This window comes from Chlorocebus sabaeus, chromosome 15, assembly GCF_047675955.1.
Source record: "Chlorocebus sabaeus isolate Y175 chromosome 15, mChlSab1.0.hap1, whole genome shotgun sequence".
NCBI lineage: Eukaryota > Metazoa > Chordata > Mammalia > Primates > Cercopithecidae > Chlorocebus > Chlorocebus sabaeus.
Genome location: NC_132918.1, coordinates 83,818,201 through 83,837,492, shown reverse-complemented (window position 1 = coordinate 83,837,492; position 19,292 = coordinate 83,818,201). Strand labels below are relative to the sequence as shown.

General features: G+C 38.4%; 1 protein-coding gene across 11 annotated transcripts in view; it reads right to left on the bottom strand.

Annotated features, from left to right (window-relative positions):
- The window catches only part of LPP (LIM domain containing preferred translocation partner in lipoma), a 741,617-nt gene that overhangs the window by 179,956 nt on the left and 542,369 nt on the right, over positions 1 to 19,292 (bottom strand). For all 11 annotated transcript variants that reach the window (XM_038002350.2, XM_038002347.2, XM_038002351.2 and 8 more), the window contains one exon: positions 13,099 to 13,225. In XM_038002350.2, the coding sequence (XP_037858278.1) occupies positions 13,099 to 13,225 (127 nt within the window). The remainder of the gene's footprint in view (positions 1 to 13,098; positions 13,226 to 19,292) is intronic.

The following is a 19,292-nucleotide window of genomic DNA, read 5'->3' as shown; positions in this document are numbered from 1 at the left end:
TTCAGAAAGGGTGCTTAAGTGATCCTCCTACCTCAACTCGTGAGTAGCTGGAACCACAGATGTGCACCACTATACTCAGCAATATTTTTTCATTTTTTTAATAGAGATAGGGGTCTCACTATGTTGTCTGGGTTGGTCTCGAACTTTTGCACTCAAGCAATTCTCCAGCGTTGGCCTCCCAAAGTGTTGGGACTACAGATGTGATCTGTAATTCCAGCCGTACTTTTTAAATTTAAATATAGTGTTCAGTTTAATATCTTTTACAGGAAAGAAGCAACTTAGTACTTCAACTCACATAATCAAACTATAGACGTTATTGCTATGAAGGAAGACAAAGTCAGATAAAGTTAATTGGTTTACATACAAATATGAGGCAAATAATATGATGGATAGTTTATATATATGGTAAAAAATTATGAAGATGCTCTCTAATGACTGAAGAATGGGAAGCTCTCAAGCAAGATGATTTCTAAATGCCTCTCTAACTTTGCCATGACCCTAAGGCTGACTAGGAAAGAAAGGGTGAGTCAGTGGAGGTTAAAAACTCATTTCCATTACTCCTGCCTACTGTATCTTCTTAGGCCCTTTCAGAAAGTCACTACTGTACACTGTTTCTATTTGCTCTTGTTGAATTTTCACAAATGATGCTCACTGCCAGATAGGAGTCGAGCCAAGTCCAAGGCTCATACAAGTTCAAAGTTTGATGGTCAAACCTTAGAACCAAGTGAGGACTGAGATCAGAGTTGTACAGTACTATAGAAAATCTGGAAGAATTAAATACAACATGACTAACATCAGAGTCAGACTTAGGAAGAGAATTGGGATAAGGTCATTAACTTGGACCTGCTTCTGTGATTTTCTTTCTTTCTTTTTTTTTTTTAATTGCCTTGGATATTTTTTGCTTTTCTTTTTAAGTATTTTACCGTTTTTGGTGGGAACTCTAACCACAGACGGTGCATTGCTACTCATCTTCACACACCAGGAAGATGTATGCCTGTACCTCTTCACATGAACTATTTCAGCATTTTTTATGGCATAAGTCAGTTAGTACAGTGGCAAAATCCTCTGAACCTGCATGGGAAAGAATACATTTGCCACTGTCAGTTGTGAAATTTGTTCTCTGTCAAAGCCCTTGGCCCTAGAGGATTCGACAAATGCTTTCTCTCCTTGGCCATTATATCATTTCCATTATCTCCCATAGTATACACTATAATAATTGATGTGTAGTAGGCAATCAATAAATTTTTGTAGATGAATGAATCTGGTCAATTAAAAATACAACAGGGCCAGGTGCGGTGGCTCACGCCTGTAATCCCAGCACTTTGGGAGGCCAAGGCTGGCAGATCACGAGGTTAGGAGTTCAAGACCAGCCTGACCAATATGGTAAAATCCCATCTCTACTAAAAATACAAAATTCAGCTGGGCATGGTGGCGTATGCCTGTAGTCCCAACTACTTGAGAGGCTGAGGCAGGAGCATTGCTTGAACCCAGGAGGTGGAGGTTGCAGAGAGTCAAGATCACACCACTGCATTCCAGCCTGGGCGACAGAGCAAGACTACATCTCAAAAAACAAACAAAAAAACAAACAGAAACAAACAAACAAACAAAAAAAACAACAGATGCCTACCAAGTACAACTCCACAGATGTTCAAACAATGGCTTTGCTGACAGTCAATTAATTATGCCTCTGACAATCCTAATGTCACTTCAAAGTCTGTAAGGAGATGCTTATCTGTGTGTTTTAGAGAAAGTTGTGGGGAAAAAGCAGGTTGGGGGAATGATGGTGGTTTGAAAGGGGAAAGGAGTTGAGTTCACAGTTAAGTGTGCTTGTGTGTTAATACCAGAAGATGCATAATTAGCACTTGTAAGTTCAGGTACCAGTACCAAACTGAGACTTTCTTCGCACCACATGCATTGTGTGCCCCACTAGGGCTTTCTCTCCCAGAATTTCAAGTTTGCTTCCACAGTAAATAAGCAAAGGACATTCAATCATGAAGTAGAAAACTCTCTTATATTTTTCTCTTCTTTCTTCTTATAAAGAGATAGTGATCCCAATGCAGCTGAATGACTGGATGTCTGCTGTTTGTATCAAGATGGTATGAAACACCAATACTGGGTGGTGGTTCACAGTCTTTAAGAGGCCTACTTTAAATGGACAATCTTTCAGGACAGGTTGCTATGGACAACTCAAGTAAACCTAAGAAAAGTATGTTTCTTTCAATGTGATGCCTTGTAGAGCCAATCCAACTAGATTAGAACAGAAGAAAATTGTGGTGGTATGAAATGGTCCTGGGAACCAGGATGAAACCTACAGTTGGGGAAAATGTGATCCAGTACTTAAAAAATAAAATCTTAACCAGGTACTCTCTTCATGGACCAGCTGAACCTTTAAATTTCACAGAAGATACATGCAAAAGAGATCAAGCCCAAATGTACTAATCCAATTTAAATTTAAGTTCAATAAATGTAGCAGCCATGTCTTACTCTAGTTTATATATTCTCCAGTGCCCTTAAGTGATTTAAAAAAAGGAATGAGAAAATCTGAGTTATATTCTGTGGCTCTGTCACTAACAAATTTGTGACCCCCAAAATCTCACTCATTTTCATCATCTCTAAAAATGAAGAGGTTTTCCTAGATAGTGTCTTCAGATTCCCTCCAGCTCTAACATTTTATGATTTTATAAGGTGCTAAATAAATACATTTTAAATTAATGAAGTATTTCCTCCCTGTAGCTTACTGTATACCATGTCGTGTCACAGAAATGTGAATGTCTGCTCACAGTTTTCATTTATTAGTTCATACATTCATTAACACCTATTAAACATCTCGGATGTGCCAGGCATTATTCTAGGAATGCTAGAAACACAACAGTGAACTAAACATAAATTGTTGCTCTCATGCAGACTTACCTTTAGTGCAGAAAATAGATGGGAAATATTACAAGTAAATTGGATAAAGACGCTGAGATAAAAGATATGGGGAATCTCTTTTGTTCTTTTATATAAGAAAACTTTGGTTCTTTTGTATTTGAAAAATACATACACATAATTCCTAAAAAGTTATTTTATTTTATTCTTTTTAAGGGCAATGTGTTCTTACGTTTGAATAAGGTGGATCTAAGGTCTGAGATCACAAAAGTAGCAGGCCTGACCTACATCTGCGCCTTTGTAAATAGCCCTGCCATTCCTCTTCATGCCATCAGAGACTGTCTATTACTCGGAAAGAAAATTTTGACCATAGAATTCAAAACACACCTAGTTGCATGGCTTTGAATGAGTCATCTGGGATTCAGTTTTCCAGAAAAATGAAGGATTTTCCCAGATAGTTTCTAAGATTGCATTCTTCTTTACTCTAAGTCTGGGATTCCAAATCAATGCTTAAAAACACACTAGCTAGGCTGGGTGCAGTGGCTCATACCTGCAATCCTAGCACTTTTGGGAGGCCAAGGCAGGAGGATCACCTGAGGTCGGGAATTTGAGATCAGCCTGACCAACATGGAGAAACCCCGTTTCTACTAAAAATACAAAAATAATTAGCCTGGCATGGTGGTGCATGCCTGTAATCCCAGCTACTTGAGAGGCTGAGGCAGGAAAATTGCTTGAACCTGGGAGGCAGAATTTGTGGTGCACCGAGATCGCACCATTGCACTCCAGCCTGGGCACTAAGAGCAAAACTCCAACTCAAAAAACCAACAAACAAACATAAAACGCTAGCCAAATTAATAAAAAATTAACGTATGCTAAGATGGAACACATAAAATGCTCAGGATTATTATTTATTTAGTGCTGTAAACATATACTACTCTGAACAAACATTACCAGAAGTCACTACCACAAAAGAAAACATATCTAATGTGCCTCATTAACTAGAAAACATTCTAGTCCCACAACTCAAAGATACCCTAAACAAAAAGTTGGAGAGAAACAAAACCAAGAAACCCATTTCCCCCCCGCCCAAATCAATACAACCTTCTCTCTAAGCCACTTATTGTCTAATTTTTCTTTGTGGGTTTGGGGTTTTTCATTAATTAGGTCATTTATCTGTGAAAACGAGACCCACTAAAGGCAGCTGCCCACCTGGAGTCATTTCCCAGTTTGTAATTGATAGGAGCACTTTGGAAACCATTTTCTTGTCACATAATAATACAAACAATGAAATACAAATTACTTTACACCTCTCAGCTGAGATCCTCTAAGCACTTTACAAAGTAATCACATCGTTCCTTATATAGATTTAAAAGCTAAAACATGAAGTATGTTAACTCATCTATCTTATGGTCCATGACCAGTTCAGCAACATGGTGTTAACAGCACAATGGGGTGAAAAGCGAAAAGAATTTAAAGTCAATAGCCTGCGCCCCAGTGCAATTCTGCTTCTCACCTGTTTTATGACTCGTGAGAGAGTAGTGGAGAGCCCTGGGGAGTGGGGAGTCCCCTAATCACTGAAATCTTTCATTTCTTCATATCCCAAATGGAAACAAACACACTGTCTATTTTGTAGGACTGCTGTCTTGCTCAAGTGATACAACAAGTAGAAAAGTGCTTTAAACAGCATTATATAAGTGTTAGTTGAAATCATGTAATAATAATGAGAATCTAGGGGTAGACCTAGAAGCTGGATGCAAGACGCTAACTTCCAAACAAGTTTAGATGCCTAAGTCACAAAATGTCAGAATTGGACAGCACTTGTGAAATCTAATCTAATCATCCATCAGCTACTTGAGTACCTATCACCATTTTCATCAACAAGGGATTATTAGATTCTGACCTAGAATTTTACGAAGACATTCTTCTGTGTCTTAAGAAAGTGATTTCATTATGCTGAATGGGAACTGGCTAGACTCCCCTCACTTGCCTTTGTTGCTAATTTTTGAATCACAGATATTTAGTCAAATTCCTTTTCCACATGATAGTCTCTCAAATGCAATCAGGGCTCTAGGTTTTCCTTTCTCCATAAGTTCAACTGCACCTCAAATCATGGTTTCTAATTTCCTAAGCATCTTAGTCAAGTCCTCTGGACAAGCTCACTTAACAACTGGTCCCACTAGTGCAGAAAGAAAATGGACCATCTCCCCATTGTTTTGTTTGTTCCGTTTCTATTCATGAACATTCACTGGCCCTCCATTTTCATCTTAACTGAGAAGACACCAAGGCACCAAATACAATGAGCTGGTGTTACCAATAAAGTGATTGATCATAGCACTTTATTCATGTTCACGCCTTTCTTCTCTCAAGGCTTAGCATGTGCTAGGTCCCTGCCGCCTCATGCCTTCTACTTTTGTCTAGCTGTCCTTTGAAAAATGAAAGCCTAGTTCCACTGGAACAAACTTCTGGCTTTCTGAAAAAATTCTCAACAACTCCTACTAACGATACTCAGAGATGAACAAAAAGTTTCCTTAGATAAATGCTAAGTTCTGAGAAGAGAATTTACCTAGCGCTGCTCTGAAGGATTCTTCAAATAGCTCACTCAATAATTTTAAGGCTCACATACTTCTGTTTTTTTAAAAGAAGGAATAAGACGATATCATATAAACATGTCAAGATAATTACAGTTCTAGGCTTAAAAATATACTGTCAGATATTTCCAGTCCATCCTTAGATGCATTACAACATCTATTTCCAGAGATAGGTCTTCCAATAGTGTTGTCTTCAGCCTTAAGGGCTGCTCAGCCAGAATATTATTATTTGGAGAAAATTATGGCATAGTCACAGACATATATGTATGAAAAGCTTCATATACAAAGATGCTTTCTCTTACAAAATGAATGAAAGCACAAAACTTAGAGGCTCCGGGTGTATTACTTAAGGCTGTAGGTGTATCACCCAACACAGAAAAGTCTTGGACAATTTCAAACAGATGTCTCAAGGTTATCTGGAGACAAACTCAACTTCACTTTTCTTCAGCTGCCTAAAACTGTGTGAAAAAACAAACTTTAAAGCTGGCAACTAGCCCTGTAGATACCCCAATTTTCTGAGAATAATACCTTTCTCTCCTATTCATTTTAATACTCAATTTAAAAATTTTCCATTTTCTATTATAAACTCTGAATTTACTCTAAATTATAATAATTTATAGTTATTTCATCACCCCGTGTTCCTTTTTTTTTATTTTTTTGAGACAGAGTCTCGCTCTGTTGCCAGGCTGGAGTACACTGGCACAATCTCGGCTCACTGTAACCTCTGCCTCCTGGGTTCAAGTGATTCTCCTGCCTCAGCTTCCTGAGTAACTGGGACTACAGGTGCGTGCCACCACGCCCAGGTAATTTTTGTATTTTTAGTAGAGATGGGGTTTCACCATGTTGCCCAGGATGGTCTTGATTCTTGACCTTGTGATCCGCCCACCTCAGTCTCTCAAAGTGCTGGGATTACAGGCATAAGCCACTGTGCCTGGCCACCCCTTGTTCTTTTTAAGCATCTATCACTAGAACTGAGAGCCTCCTTTAATATCAACATATTTTTCTAGTTGTCCAGGAAAAAATGTGCTCTAAAATGCAAGCACTTGAACTAAGGCTTCCTGTAGATAAGCTGGGCTAAACACCCACTGTCAGGTTTATTGAATTGGGTAAGAATTTTCTCCTACCTCCAACTTTCTACTATGTTGCCTCCCTTTCCTCTACCAGGTAGTGTTTAGCAGTCCACTCAATGACACCATTGGTAATGGAAAGACACAAGTCCATGGTAAGGAAATCTGTTATATACAAAACTTAAGTCCAAGTAGATGGCAAATGCCCAGAGTATAGAGACTGTATCTTTCCTTTAGAGATATAGACTCATCCAACTTTTATCATAGTTCAACACCTGTGGCATTTACCTAATACTGTAATGCAATGGTCACAAGTTTTAATGAACATGGACAAAAGAAGGCATGGAAACACTAAAACTATCACCTTTTCAGAAGAAATCATTAAAAAGAAAAAAAAAAAAAACAGCTGAGACAGTTAAGGGTTTCTGCTTGTTATATTTTACAAAAACCTGACTTGAGAAAACAAGAACTGTGGCTATTAGTGATGTGCCTTCTCCCAAGGTCAAGAGAAGAACTACAGACTGTAAAACGGCTGATAGGGAGGTATTAGGTAGACTGTCTTCCTAATGTATGTACCTCAGCCATGTCACAGCAGTTAATTCCAGACGTTAAAGATAGTTGAAACATATTAGTGACATTGAAGTCCAGATTACAAACATATGATCTTGGGCAGAAGCAGTCCCTCTATCTCTCACTTGAAGATCATAACTTCATAAGGAAAAGTTATGAAATGGGAGAGAAATAGCCAATTACTGACAATCAGCAGGAACAGCATATATATACCTTTCTGTAATGGTAATGTATCATAATAGACATGAGATCAGAAGAGTGAGGCCACATTCCGAAATTATTAGCTATGTGACCTTGAACAACTCATTGAGCCTCTCTGAATCTCTATTTCTCCATCCAAAAAATGAAATGAAGACATCATTGCCAGATCTGCCAGTCACGTTGTGGCTGCGACTTGGTTTTTTAAACATATGGAGCTCTAGGTAAATATCAGCTTTCATCATCACTGCCACAATTGTCCTCATCTCACCAGCAATAGGAGGTGTGTATGTCTGGTAAAAAATAAGAAAAACAAAATAAACAATAATGGGAAATTTCAAAGACCTACTGTAGTCATTAAAACAGGGAAGTTGAGAAGGTATAGAAATGTCAATCTCTCTATCCACCCAACGAGGAATTCTTAAGGTAATTCATTTGTGACAGGCTTCAGTATATTTTTAGAGAGGAGGGGAGTCCTTGTAGTTGTTGCGGTTATAGCAGCTCTAGCTGTTTTAACCTGAGGTGATTCTGCCTCCCCCCACAACATTTATCTCTATCTCTGTTTGTCTATATCTATCAATCATCCCTCTCTCCCTCTCTCTCTTTATTTCTGTCACTCTATCACTATTTCAAAATAAATTGTAGACATAATCACACCTCACCCTATACTTCAACAAATAGCTCATAAAAATAAGATTTTCCTACATAAGCACAATGCCATTAATATCATCATGAAATTAACACTGATGTATCATCTAACATATCATTCATATTCAAATTTCTCTAAGTTTGCCACCAATCCTTTGTAGCTTTTTTTTTTTCATCCAGAATTCAGTCAAGACACATGCCTTGCATTTGAATGGCATGTCTCTTCAAATTCCTTTAATCTAGAATAGTGTTTTGTAACACTGACAGTGTTGCAGAATTCAGGACAGGTGACTTGAAGCATGTCCCATCATCTGCATTTTTTACTTCCTAACGGTTGGATAGAGCTGAAATATTTTAGCAAGACTACTGCCTAGACGATGCTGTGGACTTCCTACATTCAGTTGGCACATGCCAGTCTGTCCCATTATTGAGCATGTTAAATTTCATTCCTTGGTTTAAGACGGCTTCCAGGAGACCTCTCCATTATAAAAGTTGCTTTTCTCCTTTATACTTAAGTCATCTGTGAGGTGATCTTCCGGTACCTCTCCCAATACTTTGAAGCATACGATAATTATAATTCAACATAAACAAAACTGTTAAGAGTGATGAGGGGCTCCGTAAAGAAACAATGACTATAATAACACATTCATGAATCATTCCACTTATGGAAAAAAAAAAAAAAAAAAAGAGTGTCTTGGAAGCAAAGCAACAGGACCACAAAGGAACCTGCTCTGTTGACATCGTTTATTTACATTTTGTTCACTCTCACTCCCGAGTGCAGCTTGCAGTCTAGCAGGAGATCTACAACATGAAAGCACTTCATTACCTTCAGTAAATCAGCTACGGTTTCAATAAAAATTCCAGCACTAAATAGGCAAAGTAGTAAAGAAAGAGTAGGTGATGGGGTTTTGGCAGGGCTGAAAGGATAGTCCTGCAAAAAAGAGAAGTTATTTAAGGGAAGTGCTTGGCAATGCTATTTTCAGTCCAGAATAGGCCAAAGGTAAAACTCTGACAGAAAGCAAGAGAGGATTTTATCTATGGCTCTCAGGTCAGGCCCTGCTGATGCAAACACACTGCTATGTATTCCTTCTGCTCATCTTCAGGCAGACTGATGGACCCTCATGTAGCAGCTCAGTCACACCCAACACAGTGCTGATATCTGCACTGAAATCCTTGACATCTGTGACTCTCTTGTCCTTTCTAGGAACCCACGAGCCCCATGAGGGCAGAGCCTCTGCATTTCGGTGGTCCCTAACACCCAGCACAGTAGCAGGCACAGAGAAGGTGCTTGAGAAATGTTTAAAGCACGGAACAATAAAGGACAGTTCTTTTCACGAGTCCTTTGCCTCTTGATTTCATCTTGCCGGTAAGAGGTGCACCCTGGCTCTGGAGCCCGTGTTTTTAACCACTATCCATAGAGCAGTTCCCATGGCATGTGATCTCAATGTGCAAGGGCTCATTATAGATAATACGGTTCTTAGCCTTTAGCCAGGCATTGAAAGCCTTCCCTAGATTGGTCCTAACCTACTACTTGAAACGTATTTCCCAATATTTGCTACTTCTCTCCATGGTTTTGTTCCTGTTATGTCAAAATTCCCCTCATGAGAAATGACTTCACTTCTCTACTATCTTCCTACTTCCAAATCTCAATTAGCACAATTTTAGAGACTTACTCAAAGGCTAACTATTCCATAAACACTTTTCCATTCCTCTCTCTTGATTTTCTCTTTCCTTTTCCTGAATTCTCAAAGAGCACTTGGTGAACCTTGATTAAGTCACTTGTCACTTTCTGTCTTGTGCTTATAATACAACATCATAACCCTACACACATATCCTATTAGACTACAAGAATCTCAAAGGTAAGATCCCCATCTACCCCCACCACCACCTAGCAAAGCAGCCTGAATATTATCATAGGCACTTTTTTTTTCTACATAACGTAAATTTTCTTTAAATAATCCTGGCCTCAACTTATATTTTGTTAATTCTGTGTACTTAGAAGAGAATGCTCATCTCTTATTTCCCATCTGTCCAAAGCTAATCTCCACCACAAACACTCTTCTAAATATGTAGCCTGGGTAGCTTTCCCTGTCTTTTACAGTGTGGTGTTTAAAGGTACAGATCTGGATTCTAATTCAGTTCTGCAATGTATTAGCTGTTGACATTAGGCAAATTCATATTTCTGTGCCTTAATTTCAAAATCTGAAAATGATAATAGTATCTACTTCACAGGGTTATATTTTCCTATAAGAGTGAAATGAGTTAATTCCTATAACATAAATAAAATATAGTGCTGCCATATCATAAGCACTTAATAAAGGATAGTCATTTTTCCAAATTCTCAAATGCTTATTAATCCCCATTTGGCAATGATTATTTACCAATTGGTGACATACGTTCTATTGTTGCTAGGAACTTAAATTTAAATTGAGCATAATGGATTTTTAATGAGCATATCTTCTTGTCTTAAATAAACTATAAGCCCCAAGAGCATGGGAGAATCTTGAGTATTGAGCGTATTCTACATGCCAAGAACTTGGCTAAGTGCTTTGTATAAATATTTCATTCATTTCTCAAAATAACAGTATAGGCTAGTTATTATTCCCATATGAAGGTTTACAGGGAATAATATTTGTTCAAGTTTTCTAAGCTATTGAGTAGTAGAGCTTGGACAGTTCTTGAAGGGAAAGGTAATAATTTATATCTGTTTCCCAGAGAGCTCAATATATATTCACTCATGCAATTACCATCTATGTTCAGTTTTTTTGTGTGTCTATATATTTTGTTGCTATGATATTTGAAGCATATATACTTAGTAAGTCAGCTTTTCCTTTTTAATAGGGTCTAAATATAGAGACCTTATTTTTCACTTTTAAAAAGTGTATCTTAGTCCCCATTATAAACCCTCCTCACATGGCAATGACAAGAGCATTAATAAACTTTTAGTGTACTTTGATGTAACTAGAAACCTTCGTGGATTTTCTATGTTTTGTTTTACTGTTCTCCATGCATTGTTGTTAATCTCCATCAATTTATATTTAGCTTTATTGTTATACTTTAGATTAAGAATGTTTGTACATTGAACTTATTACTGCTGAAAGAAATGCTAGAGAACATTTGCCCCAACCATTGAGATACTCAGGTGGGAAATGGGGCTCAGGCAGACGGGTGACATGCCAGTATTGCTTGGCCAGTGAGGGACAGAGAAGAGACCACAACCAGGTGTTTCATTCCCACTCTTTGTGCTCTTTTAGTTAAGCTAAACTGTCACCCAAGTACAAATAAAAGCCAGGGTTTTCATATCCTAATACCTCCTACTTCATCTACTGTGTGTTTTTGGACTGGTGTGGTCAGTTTACCTGTCATTACATATTTCCATATAGGAGCAAAAAAGACATGAAAATAGGAAATATTTGAAGAAGCAAAAATCCTGTGCAATGTCCCCGTCTTTGTGCCTTTACTAATACTATTCCCCAAATGTCCTTTCTCTATTTGTCATTAAAGCAGTGCCACTCAAAAAGTGGTCCACGGATGGGTGTCTAAGAAATGCTTATCACTCTGAATGAGATAAATACAGGAACAAAGAATGAATATTTAGAAACTAGTACAACAATTTAAAAGAGTAATTCATTAACAGTTAACTCTAATAATGATACAATTCCATCTTCCGTTTTATTTTGCGTCTTTTATTTCCCTAGTAATTAATTTTAACTGACTCTACAAAAACACTGGTCTCCAGCAGATTGGGAGGAAAATGGTCTCCTACCACAGAAAATGTGAAAGGCACTGGTTTAAAGGGCTCAGATTCAAGTGCTACCAATTCTTTACCAAAGTATTTCTGATGCTCCTAATAAATAGAACTTTTAAAACTTATGGCCGGGTTTGGTGGCTCACGCCTGTAATCCCAGCACTTTGGGAGGCTGAGGCAGGTGGATCACCTGAGCTCAGGAGTTCAAGACCAGGCCTGGCCAACATGGTGAAACCTCATCTCTACTAAAAATACAAAAACTAGCCAGTTGTGGTGGTGGGCACCTGTAATCCCAGCTACTTGGGAGGCTGAGGCAGGAGAATCGCTTAAAACCTGGAGGTGGAGGTCGCAGTGAGCCAAGATCATGCCAGTGTACTGGGTGACAGAGCAAGGGTGACAGATCAGCCTGGGTGACAGAGCAAGACTCTGTCTCAAAAATAAAATAAAATAAAATAAATAAAATAAAATAAAAATAAAATAAAACTTGCAACAATTGACCTAAGCCTTCTCATGTCTTTGATCACTTTCTACCTAGACTAGTAATTATTTGTATGCTTGTCTTACCTCTTTCTGAACAATTTTAACCTCACTGAGGACAGGTTGTGTGTCCACAGAACCTCACAATTGGCATACAATTCATAAATTTGCATTATATTGATGGACTGGAAGGATTAACCATTCACAGTTATTCTCAAGTTTGAAGAGGGGAAAATTAAAACTACAAAGAAAACATCATTTCTTAAACTGAGATACAAAAAAATATTAAGAGTACAATCTGGAAATTGGATATTAGACAATATCCAATTCCACATTTTTTTACTTGAATCTTTAGACTAGTGAGAAATGGGAACATACATGGAAATCCTATTTCTGCCTAATGGGAAGCTAATTCGTTGTCAAAAAATAAGTCGTCGTCTTTTTTCTTTCTTTCTTTCTTTTTTTTTTTAAAAACAGGGTCTCACTCTGTTGTCCAGGCTGGAGTGCAATGGCGCAATCACAGCTCACTGCAGCCTCGACCTCCCAGGCTCACGTGATTCTCCAGCGTCAGCCTTCTGAGTAGCTGGGGCTACAGGCACATGCCACCACACTCAGCTGATTTTTGTATTTTTAGTGGAGATAGAGTTTCCCCATGTTGCCTCGGCTGGTAAAAAATAAGTCTCAACAATAAAATTTGTATATAAAGAAACTCTAGGGACCACTGAAAGTTTAATATAAGCTAAGCAGACATCACATTTATGGCAGTCTTGCAAATGCAAATCCTACAATTACTTAGTTGTGTTGGGATGTGTATCAACTCCCATGCATCTGGACTCAGATACTTTCCCAGTGGAGCTGATAATAGTTCCAGTTACTAAGTAAGGAAATCAGAGCAAGATAGTTACTTCGGAAGTTCGCTGTAGGCCCCACTCACCAAAGTATTCGTCAGCAGGTGGATTTTCCATGTCATACAGCATCTTTTTGGTCAGGTGCTCAAGCTCATCCTCTGGGCGGAAAGAAGGGGGAACTGACGAAGGCCCCAGTTGCCCGGTATGTCCACCCTGAAAGGCAGAAAGCACAGAGTCCTTTAATTGCCACCTAGACCATCAACCAAGGCAGTCAACCTAAACAAGTAGTGATTGCACTGGAGAGGAAAAAGCACTGGACGTGGCTGTCAGGAGACCTGGGTTTTAGAATTAGTTTTATCACTTATTCAGTGGCTAACCTTGGATACATCTCTTTACTCACTTGCCTTATCTAGATGAGTCATCTATCAGGCTTTAGAAATCCATGTTTACGATAGGTAGAATCGAGTTTGTTCAACAATTGCTAAGTGACCACTGTGTGCTGTTATACATTTATGAGAAAAACAAATTGGGTCTTTCTTTCTTATGAACCTTACAGTCAAGCGAAAGATACAGGCACATTAATAATTAAAGAAAAACAGCTGCAGAAAGAGCACAACAAGGGCATGAGCGGGGACCTCTCACATAGCCCGCGATGGACTTCCTGAAGGGAGGGAGCACAGCAGGCTAGGCCTTATTCAGCTAAAAGGGAGAAAACATACAGCTAGAAGTTTCTCACACTCAGGTGAAAAAAGTCAAGCAGCATAAAGAGCTTCTGGAAGTGGTGTACTTCTGGACCACATATAAACTTTGAGATAGGAAATGAGATAAATCTTATCAAGTACAGGAGTCCAGAAAGCGAACATTTTGGTTCTAGTTCTTTTGTTCCAGTTAAGGAAGTTGAGTAATTTCATTTTTCCAGCACTGCAAACAGCCAGATTTCAAATAGTGATGATAAGTCAGTAGCATTGACACTAGGTTGGTGTTGAAATAGGTGGGCGAGAGCTAAGCTATGAAGATGCAAAGACATACAGAGTGAAATGATGGACTTTGGGGCCTGGGTGCAGCCAGGTTGGGCAGGGGGTGAGAGATAAAAGATTTCATATAAAATGTATAGTCTTTTATCCCTCACCCCCTGTACCCAAATGGGACACACAGAGCCACTGGGGCCTTTGTCCATTCCACCCATGTGGGTACAGTGTACACTGCTTGGGTGATGGGTATACTAAAATTTCAGAATTCACCACTATAGAACTCATCCATGTAACCAAAACTCACATGTACCCCAAAAAATACTGAAATAAAAAATAATAATTAAAAAATAAATAGGTAGGTGAACCAGAATTTTAGCAATGTAAGAGAATCAAATATCAATTGAGAGAGTACTTGAGATCATCAGTGAAGAATAAAACGTGTATAAGAAAGGAATAAAGGCCATATGCTAGATTTAAAGTAGCTTTGCGCTACATGATTAAAAGGGAATTTATTACATTTTCCATTGCCTATAAATGTGACCATTTCTAGTACCCCACCCCAACATTCTTAATAAAAGTGTTATAAAAACAGAAATGCTATTGTTAAAATTTAGAACTGATGATGATGTCCGCCATGGGGAATGGGCAGACATGTGGATTGGAAATGCTTTTGCCTTGATATTTATGCATTCTTAAAATAGTTGACCAAAAGGTTCTCTTTTCAGAATGTTTACAAGAGTAAGTTCAACAAAACTGAAAGCTACACATTCATTCTCCTATTATCTTCACTATACCAAATGAGCTCTTGGATGTGAAAATCCTATAAAATACAAATCCCTGAATACATGTTATCATTCCCAACATTTACTTCAACAACTCCAAGACAGGTATTAATCATTTGTGTGACATCTAAAGCATTAAATGTCTTCTAAACATAGTCGAGAAGGTTGATTGGTACCTATCTGGCCTTTTCTCTAAAATAATTTTCATTTTTTTGTTTTCCCAAAATGTACAGATATTTGAAGTACAGACATGCAGAAGGCTGAAAAGGCCAAAAATATTTTGTGTTGGTCACTAACCTTAGCCTAAGATTTTATTGCATTGTTGAACAATTTGGATTAGAGATGAGACGGTGATGAGTAAACTATGGCATATGCTCAGGTTACAGACAAAAAAATTGAGTTGCTTGCCTGGATCTGAAGAACCATTATGCTAATCTCCTCTTTGTGAGACAGGGAAACTGAGACCCCCCAAAAAATCAGGGAGGGCTAGTTTTGGTAAAGTCAGGATAAGAGTTCATCCTTGACTGACTGATTTATTAACAAACATTAAAGTTTAAACTTAGGACCTCCTCTGAACTATAAACATTACCTGTCATATGAGTTTGGTATCAGGGTTAGAGGAGCTATTGAATTATTCAGTTATTCTTTTGTTTATTGTTTTGTCCATTCATTCTTACAAGGTTTATTTTGTGTACCTTCTGTGAGAACCCAGGAGGGACATCAAGATATATTACACACAACCTTTGTTTTTGAGAGTTTTGCAGTCTAGTGGGGGTAAGAAATATCCACAAATGATTAATTATAAAAAGCACAGGTTGGGTGCAGTGGCTCACATCTGCAATCCCAGCACTTTGGGAAGCCAAGGCTGCCAGATCACTTAAGGCCAGAAGTTCGAGGCCAGCCTGGCCAAAACTGTGAAACCCCGTATCTACTAAAAATACAAAAATTAGCCAGGTGTGATAACGCACGCCTGCAATCCCAGCTACTTGGGAGGCTGGGGCAAGAAAACCACTTGAACCCGGGGGGTGAAGTTTGAGCCACGATCGTGCTACTGCACTCCAGCGATGGTGACAGAGGGAGATTCTATTTCTACATATATATATATAGCATAGTATATTAATAGGTGTCTGCATAAACATGAACATTGGACGAATGGTTGCCAGTATTGTTAAAATTGCATATATGTGACTTGCTTCCAGGACAATTGCACAGAAGTACTCATACAAGTGGATAAAGTTAAATGACGAAGGCTGGTCACAGGAGCCATATTTGAGAGGAGTAACAAGGACTAACAAGGTAAACTAACCAGCAAAAGAATCACCTAAATAGACAATGATAGATATATACATTGTAAATCTATGTAACAAGTCTGTAAAGATGAACAACACGTTTCACAAACAACAAATCCAATTGCAGAATAGGATAGAGTAACTACAGTTTAGTTACAGATCTATATAAAGACCAGGTACCAAAATGTTAAAGGAGATTCTTTCTGGCAGGTGGAATCTTAAGGGACTTTCACTTTCTACATTTGTTTCTTTATTGTACAGCATGTAGTTCTACTTTTGTAATCCATGAATATCAATTTTTTAAAACATGATGACTTCAAGTGATAAAGATATGCTGGACATGACCCACTGTCCTGGAGCTTCCAACCCAGGCCAAGTGAAGGCCCCTGAGAGGAGCGCAGTTTCAAAGTTAAGACGCAGTTTGGTGTGAGTGGGAAAAACTGCAAGTGGTTCAGTATTTCGGTCTGGACAGGTGGAAAAGAAGGAAGAGTCAGTTAATTCCTGCTTCCATGCCATGCTGACATGTTTAGGACTTCTTGGGGAACTAGAGGCTCCAGGCCTTGGATAAGAACATGGACACATCTCAAAATCTAATGTGTTAAACGGTCTTTTGACAAAAACAAACAAACAAAGGTATCTGTAATGTACACAAAATTTACTTACAATTTCAAGAAGTTCACAGACCACAGGGAATATATCTGCATGTTCTCAATTAGAAACATCCAGGCATTAGAAACCGCGGTAAGTGTTTTTAGAAGAGTGTTCTAATCATATTTAGAAAGTTCTCTCTGGAGTAGAGGGTGAATGGGAGAGCAGTGAGACTGAAATGAGATGGTGAGTTTATCTAATATACTGGTGGCCAGAGATAAAGGAATACATTATATGGCAGTATCATTATGGCTAGAGACAGAGATTTGACTATGACTTTCATTTGGCACCCTTAGGTGAGCTTGTCAACCTTTCATAACTTCAGGTTCTCTTCTATCAATGGACTTGCCAGTGGTATCTCACAGTCTCTGTAAGAATTAAAGTGAGATACCCCACATTTCACGATAAATAGAGTTTAACTACTTTCAGACAATTGTAACAAAGAGGATCTCTTTGAATCTCTCAAACTGCCTCTGAGGGAGTGGATTATTACAGTTCAGGTAGCAGAACTGAAAATGAGGTTGGGAAAGTGACCTACACCTTTTCTCCAGGCTTGCAATATAGGGAGACCTTGCGCCCAAAATATGGTGTCACCTGTCTCCAAGCGCCATGCATTTTTCTCCCCACCCAAACAATGCTCCTATAGACGGAGTGCTAGAAAAGTATAAAATATTACCTCTAATAATAGTGGTGCGAGTTGTTTTAATTAAGCCTAACGACTGTTAGAGAAAACTTGATAATTCCTGTCTTCAGTCTTAGGGTGGACCCTCAGAGAACAGACACAATTTATCGTTGTCTCAGCCTAATAAGAGTTTCCCTTTCAATATAAACAAGGCAGCAAGAAGGCCGATTCTGTCCTTTATCAACCTAAGCCAGAAATTTAGATTCTACCCTTAGCACTTACATTTCAAGTATAAATCTAATTTCAAAGTACTTACCTTGTCAATATTTCAGATTTTGAGAAAAACGTATCATTCTTTTTGTTCTCTGAATACTCTATTTGCTTGCTATGCTGTTTCTGAAATAACACTTGGAAAGGCTATTTTCTGTTAGATTCCACTCTTTTATCTAATGCTAATTATGGATTCCTGTTTTTCCTTATGATGAAAGATTCTGAGAGATCATTTCTTCCAGTATTTCTGAAGTTTATTTGGCTAGAGAACAGCCTCCACCTCCACTCCACAGCTGTCACTAACCCAGTGCAGAATATTTAACACCTGTGGAATACACACTAGGGAAAACACAGGGTTCCTCAGTTAAGAGGTGTCTCTCACACCAAAGAAGACTGCTTAGGACTTTCAGTGTTCAAGCCTAGAAGTCGTCATCTAGCACTATTCTCACTGTCCTAATCAGAGACCTACTCTAATACCTCTCTCTCAGTAGTGTTTAGGGCTCAATACCGCCTAAGAAAAATGAACAACTGTGTCCAACTTATTTGTGAATAAGCGACTTCTAGCATATTGTATGGGTAATAAAACACGATGGAATATTTGTGGTGGGAGGTGCTGAAAGGGAATGATTTGTGTTATTTTGTTTCTCGTTTCTTCAAAAGTAGAAGTGTGAGTTGTATCAGCAACGTATTCACTGTAGCATATTAATTCCTCACATTTGCAAGACCGTTTTCAAGGTGCCTGCTTTCACTGATATGAAATCTCAAATGCCTACACAACAGCCCTGTATGACATGTAATCCTATTTCTGGATGAGAAAATAGAGACTTGAGAAGATAAGCGAGCAACCTCGTTGGGGTACCCCTGCTTAAAAACGGCAGAACATTGAAACTAGGGTGTGCTGAGTTGGACATGCTTCTACACTGCAATGCCTCTCAGGGTTTTGAGATCATTGTCTCAAGATTTTCTAGCTCTCTTACTGTGCAGCAGTTTGGATTTTAATCTGAGTCTATTATCTAAGCAAAGATTTATTTTATCAGAGTGAAGGTTTACTGCTGAATAGCAAAACAAAGACATTGTGAAACAAACCTTTCTTTAAAAAAAAGGCATTCTTGTAAGTGTCACTCTTAATCACTAATATGTTTGTTTCTGAAATACCCGAATCTCTTATTAAAGGCAAATTAATGATGTATGATCCACAGGTGAGTTACTGAGTGACAGACTTTAGAGGACTCCATCAAAACTGTCTTTACATAAATTTCCTAAGGGATTACCAAGTGCTAAGAACTGAAAGTATAAAGACAAATTATTCAGAGATGCTGTCTCTTAACAACTCACAGTTTGGGAAGAAAGAGACATGCAAATAGGCAATTACAATAAAGTCTAAGCTCTAAAACACAAGTATGAATTCAGTGCTCTGAGATGGAAGAAGGCTGCCAAAAAAAAGACCTATTAGTTTGATCTTGAAGAATAAATTGCGTATCACCCAATGGAAGAAAAAAAAAAAAGAAGAAGAAGAAGAAGAAAAGAATGAAGGAAAAAAGTTAAAGGCATTCCAGGAGGAACATGTATATCTAAAAAAACTGTTAAGAGGAAAGGCCGGGCGCAGTGGCTCACGCCTGTAATCTCAGCACTTTGGGAGGCTGAGGGAGGCAGATCACGAGGTCAGGAGATCGAGACCATCCTAGCTAATACGGTGAA